Source organism: Parasteatoda tepidariorum, chromosome 4 (genome assembly GCF_982258835.1).
Source record: "Parasteatoda tepidariorum strain Cologne lab strain chromosome 4, Ptep-v5.0, whole genome shotgun sequence".
NCBI classification, from domain to species: Eukaryota; Metazoa; Arthropoda; class Arachnida; order Araneae; family Theridiidae; genus Parasteatoda; species Parasteatoda tepidariorum.
In genome coordinates, this window is record NC_141758.1 from 104,092,270 (window position 1) to 104,112,620 (window position 20,351).

General features: G+C 28.7%; 1 protein-coding gene across 1 annotated transcript; it reads right to left on the bottom strand.

Annotated features, from left to right (window-relative positions):
* Window positions 1-15,868: 15,868 nt before the first annotated feature.
* Window positions 15,869-17,513, bottom strand: LOC139425461 (uncharacterized). Its single transcript, XM_087162334.1, has 2 exons — window positions 17,465-17,513; window positions 15,869-16,782 (listed from the first exon to the last, which is right to left on the bottom strand). The coding sequence occupies exons 1-2, from the start codon at window positions 17,511-17,513 to the stop codon at window positions 15,869-15,871; spliced, it is 963 nt and encodes a 320-aa protein (XP_087018460.1).
* Between the last annotated feature and the right edge of the window lie 2,838 nt (window positions 17,514-20,351).

Here is a 20,351-nt window from a genome sequence, read left to right on the forward strand (position 1 = left end):
CATTACATATTTATCCTCATAGACTTAATTAAATGCGGCAACCCGTTTACAAGTCGAAATTGATTTTCTTATCAAGTTTTTATTAAACGTTATTCTCGCTTTTACCTTATGGATTAGAAAAAGTTATCAGTAAATCTTTGGGTAACACGTGTTATTGTTTTTATGTCTAACAATATGTTAAGGCGCATAGATGAAATTTTTATTAGGTGTTAAAATTGATTGGTTAAATCTTCAATAAAATGTGCTAATAAGCTTTATACACAGTAGTTAGTGCATAAAGTTATTAAAAACAATCTGTTCACTTTTCGCAAGAATTAATGCTCAATTTCTATAATATGTTAGTACTACGTTTTTATAAACTAAAGTGTTACGAATTGACCTGGTACGGCCATAGTCAGGCCTAGTATAATTAAGTAGAATCAGTACAGTATATAGTAGTATACTAATAAATGAATATGGAAAATAAATAAATATAAATAATAAATATATAAATAATAAATATAAATACTATATAATATATGAATAATAATGCATAAATAAATAGATAAATATATAAATAAATATATAAATAGATAAATTTATAAATAATAAGTAGATAAATAAAAATATAGTAGCATAATGAAAAAAGAATTAAAGCATTTTTTTTAAAAAAAATATAGATATTTGGTACCAGAAACTAAAATTTGGCAAACTAAGATTTAATATGACTCTCACTTTTTTAAATATAATAAAGGCAAATTTCATCGCAAAAAAATTATAAAATATTTATTTTTTTATTTCAAATTTATTTGAAACAGAAAGTTTTAAGGAAAATTTTATTAAAGAGCACTAAAAAATGCATAATAGTTTGAGATAAATGAATAGAAAATTTTTATAATACTATTGCATTAAAAAATACCAGTATCAAGTAGATAATATTTCCGGATATCAATATTTAATTAAAATTTGTAATCTAATTCAAGACTTACTAAATCAAAAATTTTTTTAAGCAGGATTTTAATAATTTATAGAAAATAGGAAGTTTAAAACAAACTCAACACTCAAGAATTTTGGGACAAAAAGCTAATAATAACGACAAAATATTTTTCATCAGGAATACCAATGCTACTACAAACACTGGTCATAGCCTGCGAAGTAGAATAGCCGGTTTTCAAAAAAGTGAAACACTTTTAGTTCATTTTACTGTAGAAAGTGGAACTCTGAATAGGCTAATTTTGCTTTCGTATTGTAATGATTAAATAATGCAATTGGAATTTGAATCCCTATCTCACCATCTGAAAGGCATAATTTTAATTAAAAAAAATTGTTCCGTAAGTTTCAGTGCAAGTTGATGCAAGCTTATTATCGCCAAATTAAATTTGTCGTCAATCGAAATTTCGACTTCTATAAGACTTTAAACGTCATTAATTTTAGCGAAAGCTAATAGCAATGCAAATATTATATTTTGAGCCACTTACTCTCTGTTTGCTTAAATTTCCATTTAGTTTGTGAGTTAAAAAATTATTCATTTCCATTTTTAACTAATGGTTGTAAAATTTTAATTTTTATTGCTATGTTTGAAGAAAAAGAAAGAATTTCGGCTATTCGTAAATTTTAAGTTAGTATTAAATTTATTTTATCTTTAATGTTTTTTTTACATATTTTTTAATTAAAAGTAATCAATATAATATATCAAAAAATAAGTAAAATTTTTTCTTCTTTTTTTTAAAAAAGAAAAAAAAAGGTTTAATTGTTTATTCTGTTTCCATTTAAAAAATTTTTTTTTTAAATAAATATATTATAATTGGAGGACTCAAAATTAATATTTATGTAAATTAATATAAAGTGATTTTCAACTTTTCCACCAAAGGTTCTTCTTTTCGAATTTCTATGCGTGCCCTTGTGTTAATCAAACGCCAACTCCAGAGAGAGAAAGTTAATTTTTTTCCTACTCATCTCGTGTATTCCCCGTCATTTCTCTCAGCTTAAATAAAATCTTACATTTTTAATAGTATTTTAGCATCGTTATTTTTTATTTATTATTTTTTTGTTGCGATGGGATTTAACACCCGGATTCCGGAAGTGTGTTAATTTGAATAATTTTTTTTTTTTGAATGATTGAGCCGTCGTGTTGATTGCTATCGATTTATTAGTTATATATTATTTCCACATGCAAAGAATATCTGATATTCAGCTAGTAATTATAAATAATAGAAGATAATAATATAATTTATGATCAGAAACAATGCTGTGGTCAAGTACAACACAGCATATGACCATTTAAAAAGATATGGCGTCTCTAAAAGAATCACCGTACTGTGAGTTTTAAATTTTTGGTATAATAAAAGTAAAAAGACAAGTGAACAACTTGAAGTGTAATATAATTAAGAACTCTGTCAAAAGTACAGAGCTACTGTATATTCTGTCGGAGTATTTTATTACCTGCTTATTTTTGGGAAAATTCAGATACAGACTTTCATTTGTTTCAAACAAAATCTAATAACTCTTGCGGATTTGAAAAAAAAAGAAAAGAAAACAAGAAAAACATTAAAATTGTTCTGGAATCTTTAAACGATCTTCCAAAAAAGTAGTAAGGATTTTTTTTAATAGAACGGTATAAGAAATAAGTGGAACTCGGAATTTTTTTGTTGTTTTTACAGACTTTTTAATATTTTTCTTTCAAATTTGTAAAAGGAAATAGTTCCTAAATGTAAATTAAAATTTTTTAAGCGAATTGCGCTTTCTTATGTCCATATATTTTCTCTTCAGTTCGATTTACAAATCTTTTCATTTATTTATAAACAGATGATACACCTAATCAATAATACACATAACGTCCATTCACTGATTTACACATTCACTGATTCATCTATTCCGCTTATGTACTGATTCCCTGATATACAATTGATACGCCCATTCACTAATATACCTATTAAATAATTAACTCATTCACTAATATACATTTTAAATTATTTGCAGATTCGTTAAAGCGTTTATTGGTTGATTTTATTTTATTTTATAACCATCATTGAACAGCAGACTCAAATTTGAGTTTACAGTAACCAATGTTCAGTTCCGTAGACTTGTAATTTTGAACGTAATCCAGAAGACAATGGAACTCCTGGATTATGTATTGCGAGAAATTTTCCTCAGAGGAGGGCTATTTTAAAGGAACTAACCCGCATTTAAGTTACATGGAGAGTAAAACCACGAAAACCTACCACGGTTAGCCTGTCTGGAAGCAGACTCTAACCCATGATCACTGACGATATTTTAGGTTAGTACTGTGGTTGGTGCGAGTCGGGTGCGGAATTCGTATCAACCAGCCATTGTCGAGATTCGATGGTGGCTCTGTTCATTTGGGCGCGAATGCTCTATCCCCTGAGCCACAACGGCTCTTTATGGGCTGATTCACAATTGTGTTTATTCCCGAATTCCCTAACATGCTTTTTAATTGATTGATACCCCTTATTATTAATATACCTCTTAAATGGTTAGCTGATTCACTGAAAACATCTATGCACTGATTTATCTCTTCACTGATTCACAATTATGTTTATTCACGATTCAATAATATGCATTATGGCTGATATACACATTCATTCATGCATTAAATAATTCACCGATTTAATAAAAAGTCAATTTATTGATTCACTGGCTCATTCTTACGTTCATTCACTGGTTCACTAATATGCCTATAAACTGATACTCTCCATTCACTAATATACATGTTAAACGATCCTCCCGATAAGTTGTTCGTCTAATTTATTCACTAAAACGTCCGTTCTCTGATTGACCAATTCTCCTATTCGCTGATTCTAAGACAGCGATTCTCTCATTTATTGATTCGCTTATTTTCCTTTTTTTTTCAATATATGTTAACTCATTTTTTTGAAATTTATTGCAAGATATCAAAAGATAAGTTAGCGATGATTTGTATTAGAAGATAAACAATGAATGAAGCTCCTTAAGTATTAATTGAGGACTGAAAAATATTGAATGGTGCGACATTTAAATCAAGAAATATCAGGTAACTGCAAACGTTCATGCTCGATGTTAAGGCAAATGAAATACAACACATTTTTCATACAAAAAGTATTCATTTATAAGTAATGTACTTTCCATAATTTTCCATAAATGTCCTTCAACGTTTTAAACATTTTTGAATTCTTTTTTTTCCTATAGAAATTCGGTAGTTTTTCTAACATGAAGATAGTGTTTTGATTTCTTCATCATAATGAAATTTTTTCGTCAGCTCTTTAAATTACTTTGCTTGAACAAAATATATTAAAGCGCCGAGTCGTTGAGTTTATTATGGATGACTTTTTCTTTTATGGTGCTTAACGTTTACATCGCTAGTTTAGTAAAGTGCGGATAAAAAATTATAGTGGTATGAACTTAGAGCTTCCTGAGGCCCATATTAATAGGATGTTGGTTCCTCTTTTGCATCGATGACAGCCTGCACACGTCTTGAAAGACTTTCCAACAGTTTTTGAATAGGAATTGACTTCCATCACTGCTGATGTGAGTGATTGCAGTGAGGAGGGTAGATTTGTCTGACTACGTAACTACTCTCTCTAATTCGTCCCAAAGGTGTTCAATGAGATTTAGATAGGGGCTCTGAGAATGCCAGTCTAGTTTTTGAACACCCATTTCGTCAAATCCCGTCTGTTCAAGCCTCGATGTGTGAATGAAGCAGTTGTAGCTGGAAGATAAATGGGCCTTCCCCGAAATATTGCCATAGAGTTGGGAGTGCAACATTGTTCGAAATGACAGCATGCATCTCAAAGTTCATGTTTCCAACCACAGGAACTAACGGATACAGGCAAAACCACGAGAAACATCCCCAGACCATTATGCTTCCATCACCATAGCAACCGGATGTCTGGATACTTTTGGTCATATAGTGTATATTATGATTGTCTTCCCCTACAATATCACCAGCTTTTCTTATGTATTTAGATTAGGCAGGTAGTTAAGTTTCTTATGTATTTAAGATTGGGCAGGTAGTTTAGTTTCTTATGTATTTAAGATTGGTCAGGTAGTTCAGTTTCTTATGTATTTAAGATTAGGCAGGTAGTTTAGTTTCTTATGTATTTAAGATTGAGCAGGTAGTTTAGATTCTTATGTATTTAAGATTGAGCAGGTAGTTTAGTTTCTTATGTATTTAAGACTGGGCAGGTAGTTTAGTTTCTTATGTATTTAAGATTAGGCAGGTAGTTTAGTTTCTTATGTATTTAAGATTGGGCAAGTCGTTAAGTTTCTTATGTATTTAAGTTTGGGCTGATAGTTTAGTTTCTTATGTATTTAAGATTGGCAAGTTAAACAGGATGTGATAGAAATGCATGGTGTGTTACGTTTTTCTTAGGATGCTAACTATACAGTGTAGCCAAATTACGAAATTAGTTACAAAGCTCATTAACAGGCGACATTGATAAATAAAAAAAGTATATATTAAATAATGTATTTTTAATATATACTTTTAGAATCAATATATATATTTCTCTTACACGGCTACAAAAAAAACCTCATTACAACTCCCCGAATGGCAACGCTAGAAAATCGACCAATGGTTGCCGGTAAAAATGTCACATGCCAAATCTAGCTGAGATGGCTCAATATATAGCGCTTTTAAAAACGGAAACTGAAATAACCAGAGAGAGCATAAGCTAGGCAGAAGTGAGTAGTCTTTGTCGATAGATCTCTATTTTAGTATTTTGTCGAAAGCGCTTTTTTTCACTAATTTTATATATTACCAATTTATTTGACGATTTTTGATTTATATCACGAATTTATTTGTTTTACTAGAATTTATTTGTTTATGCAGGTTTTTCCATTGCAATTCACTTATTTCAATTTTTAATAGACTTAATTATAACCAAAATTTTAACCTTTCTAAAGAGATATCAGTTTTAGAAATTTTATCTTAAGATTTTATACTATAGCACATTTCTAATAGGTTTAACGAATTACATGTCATTTATTTGAATTCAAATTTATTTTAATGACATAATATTTACAAAAAAGATGTAATTTTTTTTAAAAAAAAGTTGTTATATGGATTTGAATGATTGTTTTGAATTCTTAGAATTTTGTGCATTTGCAATTGTTTCTGAATTGTTTTGCAATGTACCTAAGTTAGTAGCGAGCGAAGCAAACCATATAAGATTGCGTAGCAATTTTCGGGGGTTGCCGAGCGTTAGCGAGCAGGGGACACAGCCCACTAGTTTTAATAAATTCTAAAAAAAAAAAAAAAAAAAAAAAAAACTGAAAAATGATATGAAAATAGTTACTTTTTAAAAAGTAGATTTCAAAAATCTTTATGGTATTATGCATTTAATTTGCTTGAATTCAAGCTATTTTTTTAAGTAATATTTATGCTAAGCAATTGTATTTGTTATTTTTAATTTCTTTTACTTTTTCTAGTGTCCTAAGAGAAAAAGTTTTTATTCCGGAAAAAAATGCTAACTCTACGTTGCATCTATCATTAATAAAGAAAATAAAACACAAGAAGCCATTATAGTAAATGAACCTAAATAATGAAGGCTGAAAACATTAAATGGCGCAACACAAAATTAATTAAGCACTAAGATATCATTTAGTAAATTAAATATAAAAACGGACAAATCTTATAGTAAAAAATATTACACAACGTTTGCTACAGTTCATATGTTCTTTCTACAAAAAAATAGGTTCATTAATTTATTAAAATTTAATATAATTTCTTTCATTTGGAGCGTAAGATTGGGAAATAAGTTCTACAGGTAATGACTGATGATTAAGCTGAAAGAAAAATTAGATTTCAAGCGAAATATTATGTAAGAAGAGAACTTCCTTTTTAGTTTCAGTGAAATAGCTTTAGCTTTTATTAGAGAATTTCACAAATTGCCAAATTTAATGATTTGAAGACATAAATCTGACACAAATATTACCCATATAGAAAGTTATTTCTAAATTGATAGATCAAAAAAATTTACTAACATAAGAAATATCGATTTTTGAAAGTAAGCCGATTGATGCAATTGTAAAAATTCTTTTTAATTTTTTGTAAAGAAATTAGATGGTTAATACTACAGCAGTAATTCGAAATTTTATGCATCGGAAGTTTATTTATTTTTTGTTGTAAAACTGTGATATATTTTCGGAGCATATTTAAGGTGCATCAAAGCTGAACATGCGAAGTTAGTAAAAATAAACTGTCTGTGAATTTGGAAAAAGTTAATTTTAGACGAATGCTATTTAGTAATATTCTGTACACACTAAAAAAAAAAATGCATACGCAAGAAAGTTGTTATATTTTTGCCCAATCGAAAAATTATCAATTTTCATATTTAATTCCTACTTTTATTGGAAATAAGCAAGATAGAAAATATAGTTATTTCAAATATGAGTTATTAAAAGTTGAATGATAGTGTAAAAAAATCATGTTTCGTTTTTCATGAAAAAATTAGAGTGTAAAATGATAGTAAACGAAGATTTTTGTTAAAATTTTAAATTTCTTTTTCAGTTAAAATTAGTTTTATACATTAACGAAGCATTCAAGGCTAAATTTGAGAGTAAGTAGTTTTAGATGGATAGTATTATAAAATTCAAATAAAGTGTATTAAAAAATTTAAAAAAAAAATCTGCAAATAATGCATTATAATACAAAAAAGATGTTCTAATTTAATTGATTTAGAAAGAAAACATTGTTTCCGAACTTAAAGTTTTAGTTTTTGCTGGTACATCCCGCATTATTTCTGATAATTGCGAACTCTAATTGGAGGATAATTGACTTGAACGGGATTCCACTTTTTTTTTGTTCACTTTTCCATTTTTGTCCATTCATATCAGAAGTTCATAAATAATATAAATGCTTAATTTAAAAAAAATGTAACTTGTGCTGAAACTTAAAGAATGAATAAGATAGAAATTATTAATTTGTGCTGCAATTTTTCGCGAGAAAATAAATAAAATAATAATAATAATAATAATAAATTATAAATTTGAAAGAAAGAAAACAATCAAATATTGCACTTATCGTGTTCACTTTTCATTTTTTTATCATTAGTTTTTTTAATGTAGAAAACGAATATTTTTACCAAAAAAAAAGTTATTTTCCAAAATTTCCTTTTTTAGCAGTTTTTTCCTGCATTTTTTTTTATTCAAGGTGGTCCGTAATCACTACTCTTAATAAAAGGATAAGAGAAAATTTCAAAGAATATTTAAAAATTTATGATTAATTAAGTTTCATGAGCTGCAAGTATGTAGAACCCATAATATAGAATACACAAAAAATACCAGAAATAAAACGAAAAAGTTTTTAAAAAATAAATGAAAAAAAATTTAAAAAAAAACTTAATTAAAAACTAGAGAAATTAACTGCGAACAGATTTTTGTATAAAAAGCAGGAATTACAGAACACCCTTCAAAACTCTTTTAGCAATCAGAAAACGTTTCAAAAAATGTTCTGAAGGGTCTTTTTCTTTAATGATTTAACTTTTTCTTTTTTTTAAACACATGGTACCATGGAAGATAAAAGATATGTCAAATGATCTAAACGGGTTTTCTAGCATTTCAATTCCTTGCTGTTGATTTAGATGGTTGATTTCCAGAAATACTTGGATAAGATTCCTTTCCAATGGAGTGTCACTTTTGAAATTCACGATAAATTACGACAAAAAGATGAATGTACTTTTGGTCGTGCAGTTTGATACAAAAGTTAGAAAAAAAAAGAAGATAAAAAAGATATCTTTTAAGTTTGTGCAAAAGAAAAACACGCAGGCAGAGAGGAAAGAAACCTTAAATTTTATCTGAATAAGAGTAACAAAGCTTCATACCAGAGACTTAAAGAATGAAATAATTCTATTTCTTACAACTTAAAATCTAAGGGCACATGAAAATTTTTGACTTTTTATAGTTATAATATACTCAAGAACGTTTCTGTTTAAGTTTAAATTACGGAATATTTAAGAACTTTTTGGCTTAGTATGAAATGATAGAATATTTAAAAAGTTTTTTGGTCAGCTGGAAATTAACTAAAGAGGTTTTTTTGTTAGTAATAAATTTTTGAATATTTTTAAAGTTTTCGGATTAATATGAAACTAAGGAGTATTTAAGAAATTTTTGGGTAAAAACAGTTTTTGGGTTAGTATGAAATTGTAGGATATTTGATAAATTTTTGAGTATATATGAAATTAAACTACATAAATACAAAGCAATCTCTATTTCTTGCCACTTGAAATCATGGACTACATAATAAAATTTAATGTTAGTATATTTTAGGAAACACTGGATAAGTAAGAAAATATAGGACCTTAAGATACTTTTGGGTTAATATGAAATTAAACTTTAAATTATGTATTCAAACTTAAATGCAAAACCATATTTTTGTCATTTGAAATAATAGAACAAATGTTTCAAAAGTTTGGGTTAGTATGAAATTATAGGATATTTAAGTTAAATTTGGGTTAGTATAATAGGATTATAAGGAATAATAGGATTTCTAGGAAAAGTTTTTTTGATAGCTTAAAATTAAACTTTTGAAAAGCAAAACAATTTTTTGTTTTTGAAACTTTAAATGTTAGGATACGAAGTGAAATTTGGTGCTAGTATGAAATAAATTCTATGATAGTCGAGCAAGTTTTGGATTAACGTAAAGTTATAAGATACTTAGAATAAATTTACGAATCAAACATTTTTCATTGACGTCTAACTTAGATAATGATCCCAAGTTCATAGAAATTAAAATTTTATGAATAAATGAGATTTGAAAAACAGAGATAAAAAAATTGGTACGATAAATTGGTACAAAAATTGGTATGACAAAATTGGTACTATAATTAAATTATAAATAATAAAATTGGTACGATACTTAAAATTGAAAGGTAATAAAAAATGATAAAATTATATAATAAATTATAAAGATCATGTTAAGCAACTTAAATCAATAATAAATGAAGAGTCATTAAAGTTTTTTTTTCATTCTAACTCTTCTCACTATATAATATTAATAAGAAACGATTGTATAGCACTTATAATGTGGTAGTTACTAACTCTACATTACTATAATACTATAATCACTAATACTAATTACTAATTGTAAGAATATTAATTACTAATAGTAAGAATACTAATAACTAATGGTAAGAATACTAATTACTAATTAGTATACTTACCATTTACTTCATTTAACTTTAAACATTTATCTACCTATGATTTGTGCTGCCATCTGCAGATTAACTTCATAAAATGCAGAAAAAAGCCGATTAAGGCCTTTGTTTACATAGATGTGGGTAACATTATAAGTAACATAAGGTCAAAACATTTGAGATTTATTTCCTATTGTACGCTAAGCGTTTGCTCATTTGATCATTTCTCATCGAATTTGTTTTATTTCACAACTGGCGTTGAACAGCCTACCCAACTACGAGTTTACGACTATCAACGTTTAACCCCGTAGCTTTATAATTTCGAATCTAATTCAGAAGACAATGGAACTCATAGATCAAGCATTGGGACAAACTAGCCTCTGTTGAGAATTATTTCCTTATGACACTAACATTAATTTACGTTACATAGAGAAGAAAACCACGAAAATCTCCCACGGTTAACCCAACAAGGGAGTTCTAATACATAATCTGTCTACCACTGAGGATATTTTGCATCAGTACTGTGGACAGAGCCGGGAGCAGAACTCGTACTAACCAGTCACCGCTACGATTCGGACTTGAGTCACTTAATTGGGAGGCGAGCGCTCAATCCTTTGAGTCACAGCTGCTCCATCGAGTTTATTTTATTTTATAACCGGCGTTGAACAGCCAATCCAATTTTTTGGGCTTACCACTACTAATGTTCAACTGTGTAGCTTTGTAATTTTGAATCCAATCCAGAAGACAAGGGAACTGCTGGATAAGAAATTTGCCTTCGGGGAGGGCTTTTGATGTATTTAACCCGCATTTGCGGTACAAGGTAACAAGGTGATGTATTTAACCTCCCACGGTTAGACTGACGGCCAAGAGACTCAAACCCATGATCCGTCTACCACTGAAGTTATTTCACGTCAGCACTGTGTCTGGTGCAAGCCGAGTGCGGAATTCATATCTACCTGCCATTGCTAGGATTCGAACCCGGTTCACCTCATTGGAAGGTGAATACTCTATCTTCTGAGCCACCACGACTCCATCGAGTTTATTTGTAGCTATTAGCACAAGATTGATAAATTCGGTTATTTATAAGCACAGAATGCCGAGGTTAAGTTACAATAGTTTTGAACATTTCGACCACCTTCTTCCCCCCCCTCCCCCCAAAAAATGGTCTATAAGGTAATGAGCTTGGTGATAAACTAAATAAATTTCTTTTTATAAATCAATTTTAATCCCAAAAAATATTTTAACATAATTTAACTAGAAAAAGATAGTCATATAAAGGGTTAATTGAAATTTATTCTGTAAAGAAGTAATTTTAATCTAAATTCTTTGTAATTAAATAGAAAGCATTTTACTCTCTATAAAACAAAAATGCTGTCTATCACGACATTAAATAAGTGCAGTTTCCGACTATTATTTACATGTCAAGAGCTCTAATACTCATGTCAGGACGAAGTTTCGACATTCCAAACATCAGACCGCGAAATGAGACAGCTTGTTGACTTTTACGAAATTCATGAAAACTCTGCAAACTTTAACATATATTGAGATGTTAAGGTTTTTCAAAAACTAATTGAAACAGTATAGTTACGGTTTTCAGTTTAGTTTCAGTAGATAGCTCGGAAATACATTAAATATGCTGCTTCACAGATAAAAGCTGTTGTTTTAATTGTCAGAGAATAATTTTTTTAAAATTCATATTGTCTACATGGAATTTGCAACAATAAGGAGGATTTCTTTCGCGATTTATAAAATCTTTAAGTGTATAAAAAAGCGATTTCATGAAATTTAAATGAAGTTGGTTCATAACCAACAAAATGTTGCGTAACAGCCTAAACAAATGAATTTGCAAAATTTAACAGCTTTTTCTGAGAAAGCATATTCAAACTCTTTATTATTCTTAAAAACTATTTATTCGATTTCTTCTTAGTTTTTATGCGATTAATATTTAAAACTTTTAAAACATATCAAATTTTTTAAAAAAATGAGCAACATTGTATTAAAAAACGAGTGACAATTTAAAAACCAGTTATCCTGTGTGGGTTTACGCATTTTGTTTAGGAAGCTAAATAATTATTTCCACCAAGTTTAGAAATTAGTTATGAGCTTTATTAAGAGATGGCACTGCTAATTGGAAAACATATATAAAAAAAGTGTTCCGCGATACAGGGTGTTTAAAGTTAGACTGATGGTTCTTATAAATTTAAGACTAGAAAACAGTTAAGGCTAAAACAACAATTCTAGCAGCAGATTTATGTGGCAGGGCATAAATGTTTCCTTCCAGAGTAGCTGTTCTTAGTTAAAAGTTGTTTTAACAGATGGCGTTGCAAGTAGTAAACATATAAATCGAAGAAAATTAACTGAAAATAACATCGCAATTTTTCTAAATTTTTGAATGAAAAAATGAAAATGAAATTAAAAGAAAATCACATTAGAATATTTGCCCACCAACAGTCACGTTATAATCTCAGATTTTTATGCATCGAAATCCCACTGAAAAAGAGGTAGAGACTTACAGCGCCATCAGTTGGAAAATTTTTAAACTATAATCAATGAAACTGATGGAACGAAAGTATGCCCTCTTGCATAAACTTGCTGTAATAATAATTTTTTTTAACCTTAGTTTGTTTCTGTTATAAATTTATTTAGCAACTATAAAAGGTTCGAAAACTCGTCTTAGAGGAATGAAGAAGTCCAAAAATACTAAAAGAGATGGTGATGATATTTATAAATATAGTCCTTTAATACCAACAATAACCCTTTATTATTAGCTACGGTCCAAACTGTTTCACAATAAACGAAATAATGAAGTAAAAGGCCTTTAATATTAATAACATATCAATTACGAAATGCAGTTGTTTAGGCAGAAAATTAATGAATATTCTCCATTTTCTATGTTTGCTCCCAACCCACGTTAGTTACGTCATTATTATATTTAAGAATCCCAAATGTTATTTTTATTTCATCACAGAGAGCAGAAAACGAATAAAATTAAAAATCCTTCGAAAATTATTGCGTAGATGTTAAATATCCAGGGTTAACGATTGTTTTCGAATATATAAATTAAAAATTCCAGTTGATAAAGTATTTCAGCTTTCTTTACTAGTAATTAAGTAAGGTCGAATAATAATTACAACAGATGTCGACTTAAAGTTATTTAGATTGTGTTATGTGGTTTGGAGTATAATTGGTGTAAGTTTTGGAGCAGGAGTTCTCAATTTTGAAAATATTATGCTTTTAGGAGCAATAATTTTACTGTGTTTTGAGTTATAATTATAAATCCTTTATCATGAATGAATTATAAGCAAATTATGTATGATACAAACTCATATTTCTAACTTTTGAGTCATTTTTAACTTAAATTTCCAACTCTTGTTGAATCAATCTGTCGGATTAGAAACAAGATGGAGCACCAAGTTTGAATGGAAGTAGAAGTGGTACACATTTTACAGAATTCTGTGCAAACAATAAATACTGTTTGGGGAACAATTTGGAACATTAGGAACGTTAGGTTCGTAGAACAGAAATTGGAGCAATTGAAGAAGCAACCACATGGAATATTTTAGAATTTGATATTCATAGAGCTTTGTTACATTCAATGGCAGGCGCTAATAAACTTCATAAATATAATAAAACTTGTATTAACATAGAATATATTTCAGGATTTTTGTATTAATCTTTATTGCACAAGAATAAACAGTGCAACGGGACAGTTATGTTGCTTAAAGAAGAGTTTCCGAATTGCTGTATACTCTGTTTCCAAAAGATTTATTTCTTCTCGATTTTGGTACACATTCACATAAATGAACTTTTAGAGCCGTTATTTGGTTTGGAAGCTTGTCACCTGTGCAAAAGTAAACAACAGTACGATAAACTTTGAGAAATATAATTTTTCTGTCATACTTTAAACCAACTAGTGTTTTTTCAATATTATTTCTATAAATAATTTCTACTCAAGAAAATAACAGGCGTAGGTATGAGTAAGATATTAAAATAATTTAAGATCAAATTTGGACAATGCAAAAATGGACGCAGATTTATAACCTAGAAGCTAGGGCAACACTCGGTGGATAAGGTTGAGTTAAATTTGATGTCTTTATATAGGGTTTTTCAAAATATCAAACTCCTCTATTTTGTATGATCTGACTTAAATGTCTCGAAATTTCCGTTTAAGTAATTTCACTCTGTTTTTATTTTGCATAGTTAATATATTTTTTTTCACTAGTGAAGTATGAAGGAATATAGAAAAAAATTATTTTACAGTCCCGAATTTCTATTTTACTGCATTAAATAATAATAAGGTAAACAAAATATGAATTATACCGCCAGGGGCTAATAATTTTAGGTACACATTGTCAATAAGGTTTTAACTAAATAAAAGAATATAAATATTTCAAATGTTAAATTGCCCCTAAAGTAGGAACAAACAAGCGTATTATATTATGGTCTATTTAAATAATGATGAATAGATTTAATAATTATTTACAAAAAAAAAAAACGAGAATTCGAAGAAACTTTTATTTAAGTACAGTGCAATACTGCGTTAAATCTTAGTTTCAAAGCTGTTTTAATTATGCAGACCACTCAGAGTAAATAATTATTGACAAGAATGTAACTTTAATTATAAAAATATTATCTAACATTAATTATCCAGAAGGAAATTTCTCATAATTATGTAAAAAAACACAAAAAATTAAAATTATTAAGTGTATATTTGTACCCTACTTTTAAACAATTAATCAAAATATGTATAAAAATATTATTAAATAGATATAAAAATTATTGGATCAAAGCTAAGTATAGAAGTTATTTAAATTATGCAAACCATGCAAAATAAATAATTATTGAAAAGAATCTAACATTAAATGAATCAATCATTGAAGAAAATAATGTAACATTAATTATGAATAAGTACTTAATTCTTGGGGTAATATTTCAAAATTATGTAAAAAGAAAAATAAAGTTATTAAATGTACGTATGTATGTAAATTAATATAAAACAGTTAATTAAAATATTAAAATTAAATATTCATAATAGAGATTTCACTTGACTACTACGCTGTCATAAATTTCGTCATATGATCCAAGGTACGCATGCGTGAATCTGCTAGTTTATGACTATTATTTTTCAATAAATATAAATTTCAAAGCTTCTTAACGATCACAGAACTACTAAGTCAACATAAGTTTTTTTTCCAGATATAATATTTAAAATTACTTACGTTTTCGAGTACGTGGGCTAAGCACTATTTTTCGAAAATCACTTTTGTTTATAGTTTATTCTTATCTCGCCCCGCCCTATTTTAGGGCATACGAGAGTTGATACATACACAAATGATACATTAAAAATAGGTAAATCTCTAAAAGTTACATCAACAGTGAATATAAAAATCTGAATATCTAAAATAATGTTCAGTACAATTCTATAAAGCAAGTTAAAACCAAATAAAATAATAAAGTAGTAAAAAGGTTAAAAAAAAAAAAAAAAAAAAAAAACACAAAATCACCCAAAAACCAATAAATGTTAAAACTTTGCAGGAACATGCAAAACAGTGATAAAATATAGAAGTTAAAATTCGATAAAGAGGTTAAAAGGCAGAACAAGTTAAGAATCAAAACAATCAGTTAAAAGTTGATAAAAACAATGCTTGTTAAATTAAAAATTTATAAAAACAATACAAGTTAAAACGTAGAGAAGTTTAAAATAAAATTAGATAGATACACAAGACACCAGCAATAGTGTTCGCAGGCTCCGAGCATAGTTAAATGTGGTTCAGAGTGTCCTCCAATGTTACCTTTATAATTTGTTTAACTATGCTTCTACAGACCAACTTAGCAAAGCATTGGTGCAAATTTTGTCCTGCAAAATGGTTTCCACGGAGTGTCTGGAAGTGTGGGCAGTTCAAGATCAAGTGTTCGATTGTCTGATTGTCCCCACAGTAGGTACAATTTGGGTTTTTATTGAAAAGTCTATTTTGGTATTCTCCAAACACCCCGTGTCCAGTAAGTAATTGGTTTAGGTAAAAGTTGGCCTGTAGTCGTTTGGTGGAAGGGTCTTTAAAAAAAATATAGGTTTGTCGACCTCTTTCGGAGCTCTGCCATTCTGTTTTCCATCTATTTAGGTTGTTGGACTTGATGATTGTTTTGATCTGGGCCTTGGAACTTGGGACCGCTAAATTGATTTGGCTGAGACTGACGGCTTCCTTGGCTGCCTGATCCGCCTCCTCGTTGCCTAGGATGCCAATGTGCGCCCTGACCCAGTTACATGTGATGTTTGGTCTCCATAGTTGTTTAGTATTTTCTGTCTCTTTGTTATTTGGAGTTGGGTCACTTAGGGCTTGCAACGATGAAAGCGAATCAGTGAAAAGAGTGGCGTCCGGGTAGTCATTTTTAGCCAGCCAATCAAATGCACTTTTAATTGCCATCAGCTCAGCCATAAAAATACTGCAATTGTTGGAGAGTCTAATGGAGTCCGCTTTAATGATTATCCCATTTCTCTTGATGATAATTCCATAACCGGTCTTGTGCTTTATCCTACTTCCATTATCGGTCTCTTCGGCGAACTCCACTCTTGAACCATCCGTGAAAATTTCCAACCCCTCATTAGTGGGGAGTGACCTACCCCAAGGCACTGAAACAAACTTTGAGGGGTGTTGCCTTACTGGTCGTTGTTCCACTGCAATCGAGAACAACGACCAGTAAGGCAACACCCCTCAAAGTTTGTTTGTTTTGTTCAAAGTCACTTTTGTTTATGCGGAATTCTATCCAAATAACTTACATGTTCTTCAATTATTAGAATCCCTTGAAAGCATAAACGTTCACTTATGTTTCAGTGAAGGTAAAACTTTAAATTTTCTTATAGTTTGTTTTTATAAGCTAAGCAGTGGAGCTCCATATATGTGGACCGAGGTAATGACAAATATTAATCAAAATGTAACCCTATAGCTCATGCTGAGTTACTAAATCAACAATAAAAAAAATGGAGTTTCCTATTTAAAATTGTCTTCCACCCCATGGGGTGAAGTTCAGAGATCATATTTAGTATCAGTGAATGCATGTTTTGAAAATAAATTACTCCTGCATTTTCAGATTTTTCATCCTACGAATATTTTTCAAAATATTTAAGCACGCAATTTTTTCAGTATTTTTCAAGATTTCAAGATTTTCCGTGCTTTGCAGACACTCTGTACTTATAGAATCAAAGGATAACTTAGAAGCAACAATGAACGTCATTTCTATACCTTCTGAAATTAAAATTTTTCTGCACCTCCAAACTGAAACTAAACATGTTATTTTACCAAACTCTTCATTTATGGTTTAATATAATTTATATTTACTTAAAAACTTTGTGTAGATACCTTGTGGAGATATTTGACCAATTTCACGCTTTTCAGACACCCTGTACATATTTAATCAAAAGATAGCTTAGAAGAAATAATGATTGTCTCATTCAATACTTTCTAAAACTAAATTTTTCTGATTCTCCAAACTGAAACTATACATGTTATTTCACCAAACTCTTCATTTATGGTTTAATATAATTTATATTTGATTTAGAGAACGTTATGCAGGCAGACAAATAATTGCTTTGTTTACTTAATAATTTCAGGCAAACATTCCGCCAAACAAATCTAAAGCAATATCGCGCCTTTGTTTGCTATAAGGTACAGTTATGGCTTATGAATTCTTCGAAGATAAGACTAGATGTATCTATAAGCTAAATAAGGGGAAATTCTTGATGATATTTTCTCTCGAACAGAAATATTTACCTAATAACGAGAGGCTTATTACATACAGAATTGCGTTTCTTGCAGATATAAGTGTAATCAGATAGAACTAAAATGAAATTCTCATCGGGACTCAGACATTTTAACTTTGTTTACTTGGTCAGTAATCGAAAGAGAAGTAAGTATTTGAACGTCCTTAGATTAGTATTATTATTGTCGATATTTTGCCCAGAGCAATTTTAGAAGGTTACAAAATAAACAATACAAATATTTGTACGATATAACAATCTATTTATCTTTTGGATTCAAATTTCTTTAAAATTTAGTTTTACTTTATTATTTTTTATATATTGAAAAATTTAAACCATTGATATAATGAGAACGACATAATACGAGAAGATTGTTATTATGATCAATTTCTAAGTCAGCTGAAAAATGTTAAGATAAAATAGTAATAATAATGTCGTAATAGCATTCCGCTATTACGACACATTTTTTAGGGAAATACATTTTCCGTTGTTGTTGTTCAATATTAGATGAAAAAGAGTTAAATGAAAAGAAAAATGTTAATATTAAATAATAATAATAATGCCATAATAGTATTCCGCTATTATACGGCCCATTTTTTTCGGGAAATTTTTGTTTTGTTTTGTTTAATATTAGATGGAAGCGATTCGAATGAAAAGAAAAATTTTAATGTTAAATAATAATGTCATAATAGCATTCCGCTATTACGACACATTTTTTAGGGAAATACATATTTTGTTGTTTAATATTAGATGGAAAAGATTTAAATGAAAAGAAAAATGTTAATATTAAATAATAATAATAATGCCATAATAGTATTCCGCTATTATACGGCCCATTTTTTTAGGGAAATTTTGTTTTGTTTTGTTTAATATTAGATGGAAGCGATTCAAATGGAAAGAAAAATTTTAATGTTAAATAATAATGTCATAATAGCATTCCGCTATTACGACACACATTTTTTAGGGAAATACATATTTTGTTGTTTAATATTAGATGGAAAAGATTTAAATGAAAAGAAAAATGATAATATTAAATAATAATAATAATGTCGTAATAGCATTCCGCTATTACGACACATTTTTTTAGGGGAATACATTTTTTCTGCTGTTTAATATTATATGGAAAAGATTTAAATGGAAGACACATTTATTTATTTCTGGCAAAAATACAAAAAAAGGAGCATAGTTTTCTTCTTACAATATTAATATATTATTTTTTAAAAGCAATGCAGGGAAGGCCACCTGCTAAGTTATCTTGTTCCGAACAGATAAAACGCTCCTCCGCTAATTGTAGATACTTAACAGCGCACTAAAAAGACCTTTTGGGGACTTCATTTCTATCAAGCTAGACTTTTTCCTCGTCTAAACAATTTATTATAATCGACATTCGCTGTTATCAATGGACGTTAAAAGATCATTTTCATCTGCTATTTTGGTTACAACAAACTTTTACTGTAAACAAATAAAACCAGGTGTCACCAAAAATACAAAATTGCTGAGAGTCAGGGCCAATTCTTCGGAGACTTCAGTCTAAATGTATGAAAAAAATGGCACAAGTAAAAATGGTACATCGCGGTTGCCAAAATTTGTCGAAAAAACCCAAAATGTCACGCTATTATTTCATTAACGAACTAAAACTGTTTTTTTTTTATTAATTTGCGTTGCAAAGGAAGTTTAATCATGCAATACATATACATACAATAAAGTAATATTTAAATATGTTCCTTAAATATTTTTAGTTTGATATTAAAGTGTCTGAAACATGAAACTAAATTAAAAAAGAAACAAGAAAGATAAAATAGAAATAACTTCTCGGTTTCATCTATGTCAAAGAAAATTCTTATAAATAGAACTTCAACTGAAATTCAACCATTAGAGTATCTTTTTAAAATTAAAATATATTTACTAAAAACTGAAAGTTAATAAAAAATCTATTTTTATATATATTCATATTGATTCTATAGCATTTTTTTTATTTATACAAGGGAAATTATATTGTCATGAAGACATTGAAAAAGATTTGCTAAAAGCTATATTTAATAAAAGCTGGAAGTTAATGAAAAATTTATTTTTATATATTTATATTGATTTTATAGTATTTTTTATTTAGTTATACAATGAAAATTATAATGCTATGAGAACATTGAAAAAGATTTTGGAAAAGAATCTTGAATTAACGAAACTGTAATATGTATATTATATATACAGTCCCCCAAAATATGGGGCAATCAAAATCTGTAAGCTTTCCATATTTTTCAGTGCGCTTTACTTTCTCATGTGTTGGGCGTACGTAATCAGCAACCGAGAGAATTATTCAAGCGAAAAGGACTATAAATGTTTTTCGATATTTTAAGAAAAACACAAAAAATAAACAAGTGCGTCTTTTCCAGGAGTTATTTTAACATTCAAGCATTTTGTTTTATAACGCATCGAATATCACAAAAAATTTTAAAAGAGGCAAATAAAACCTTGAACTGAAGTGTACATGT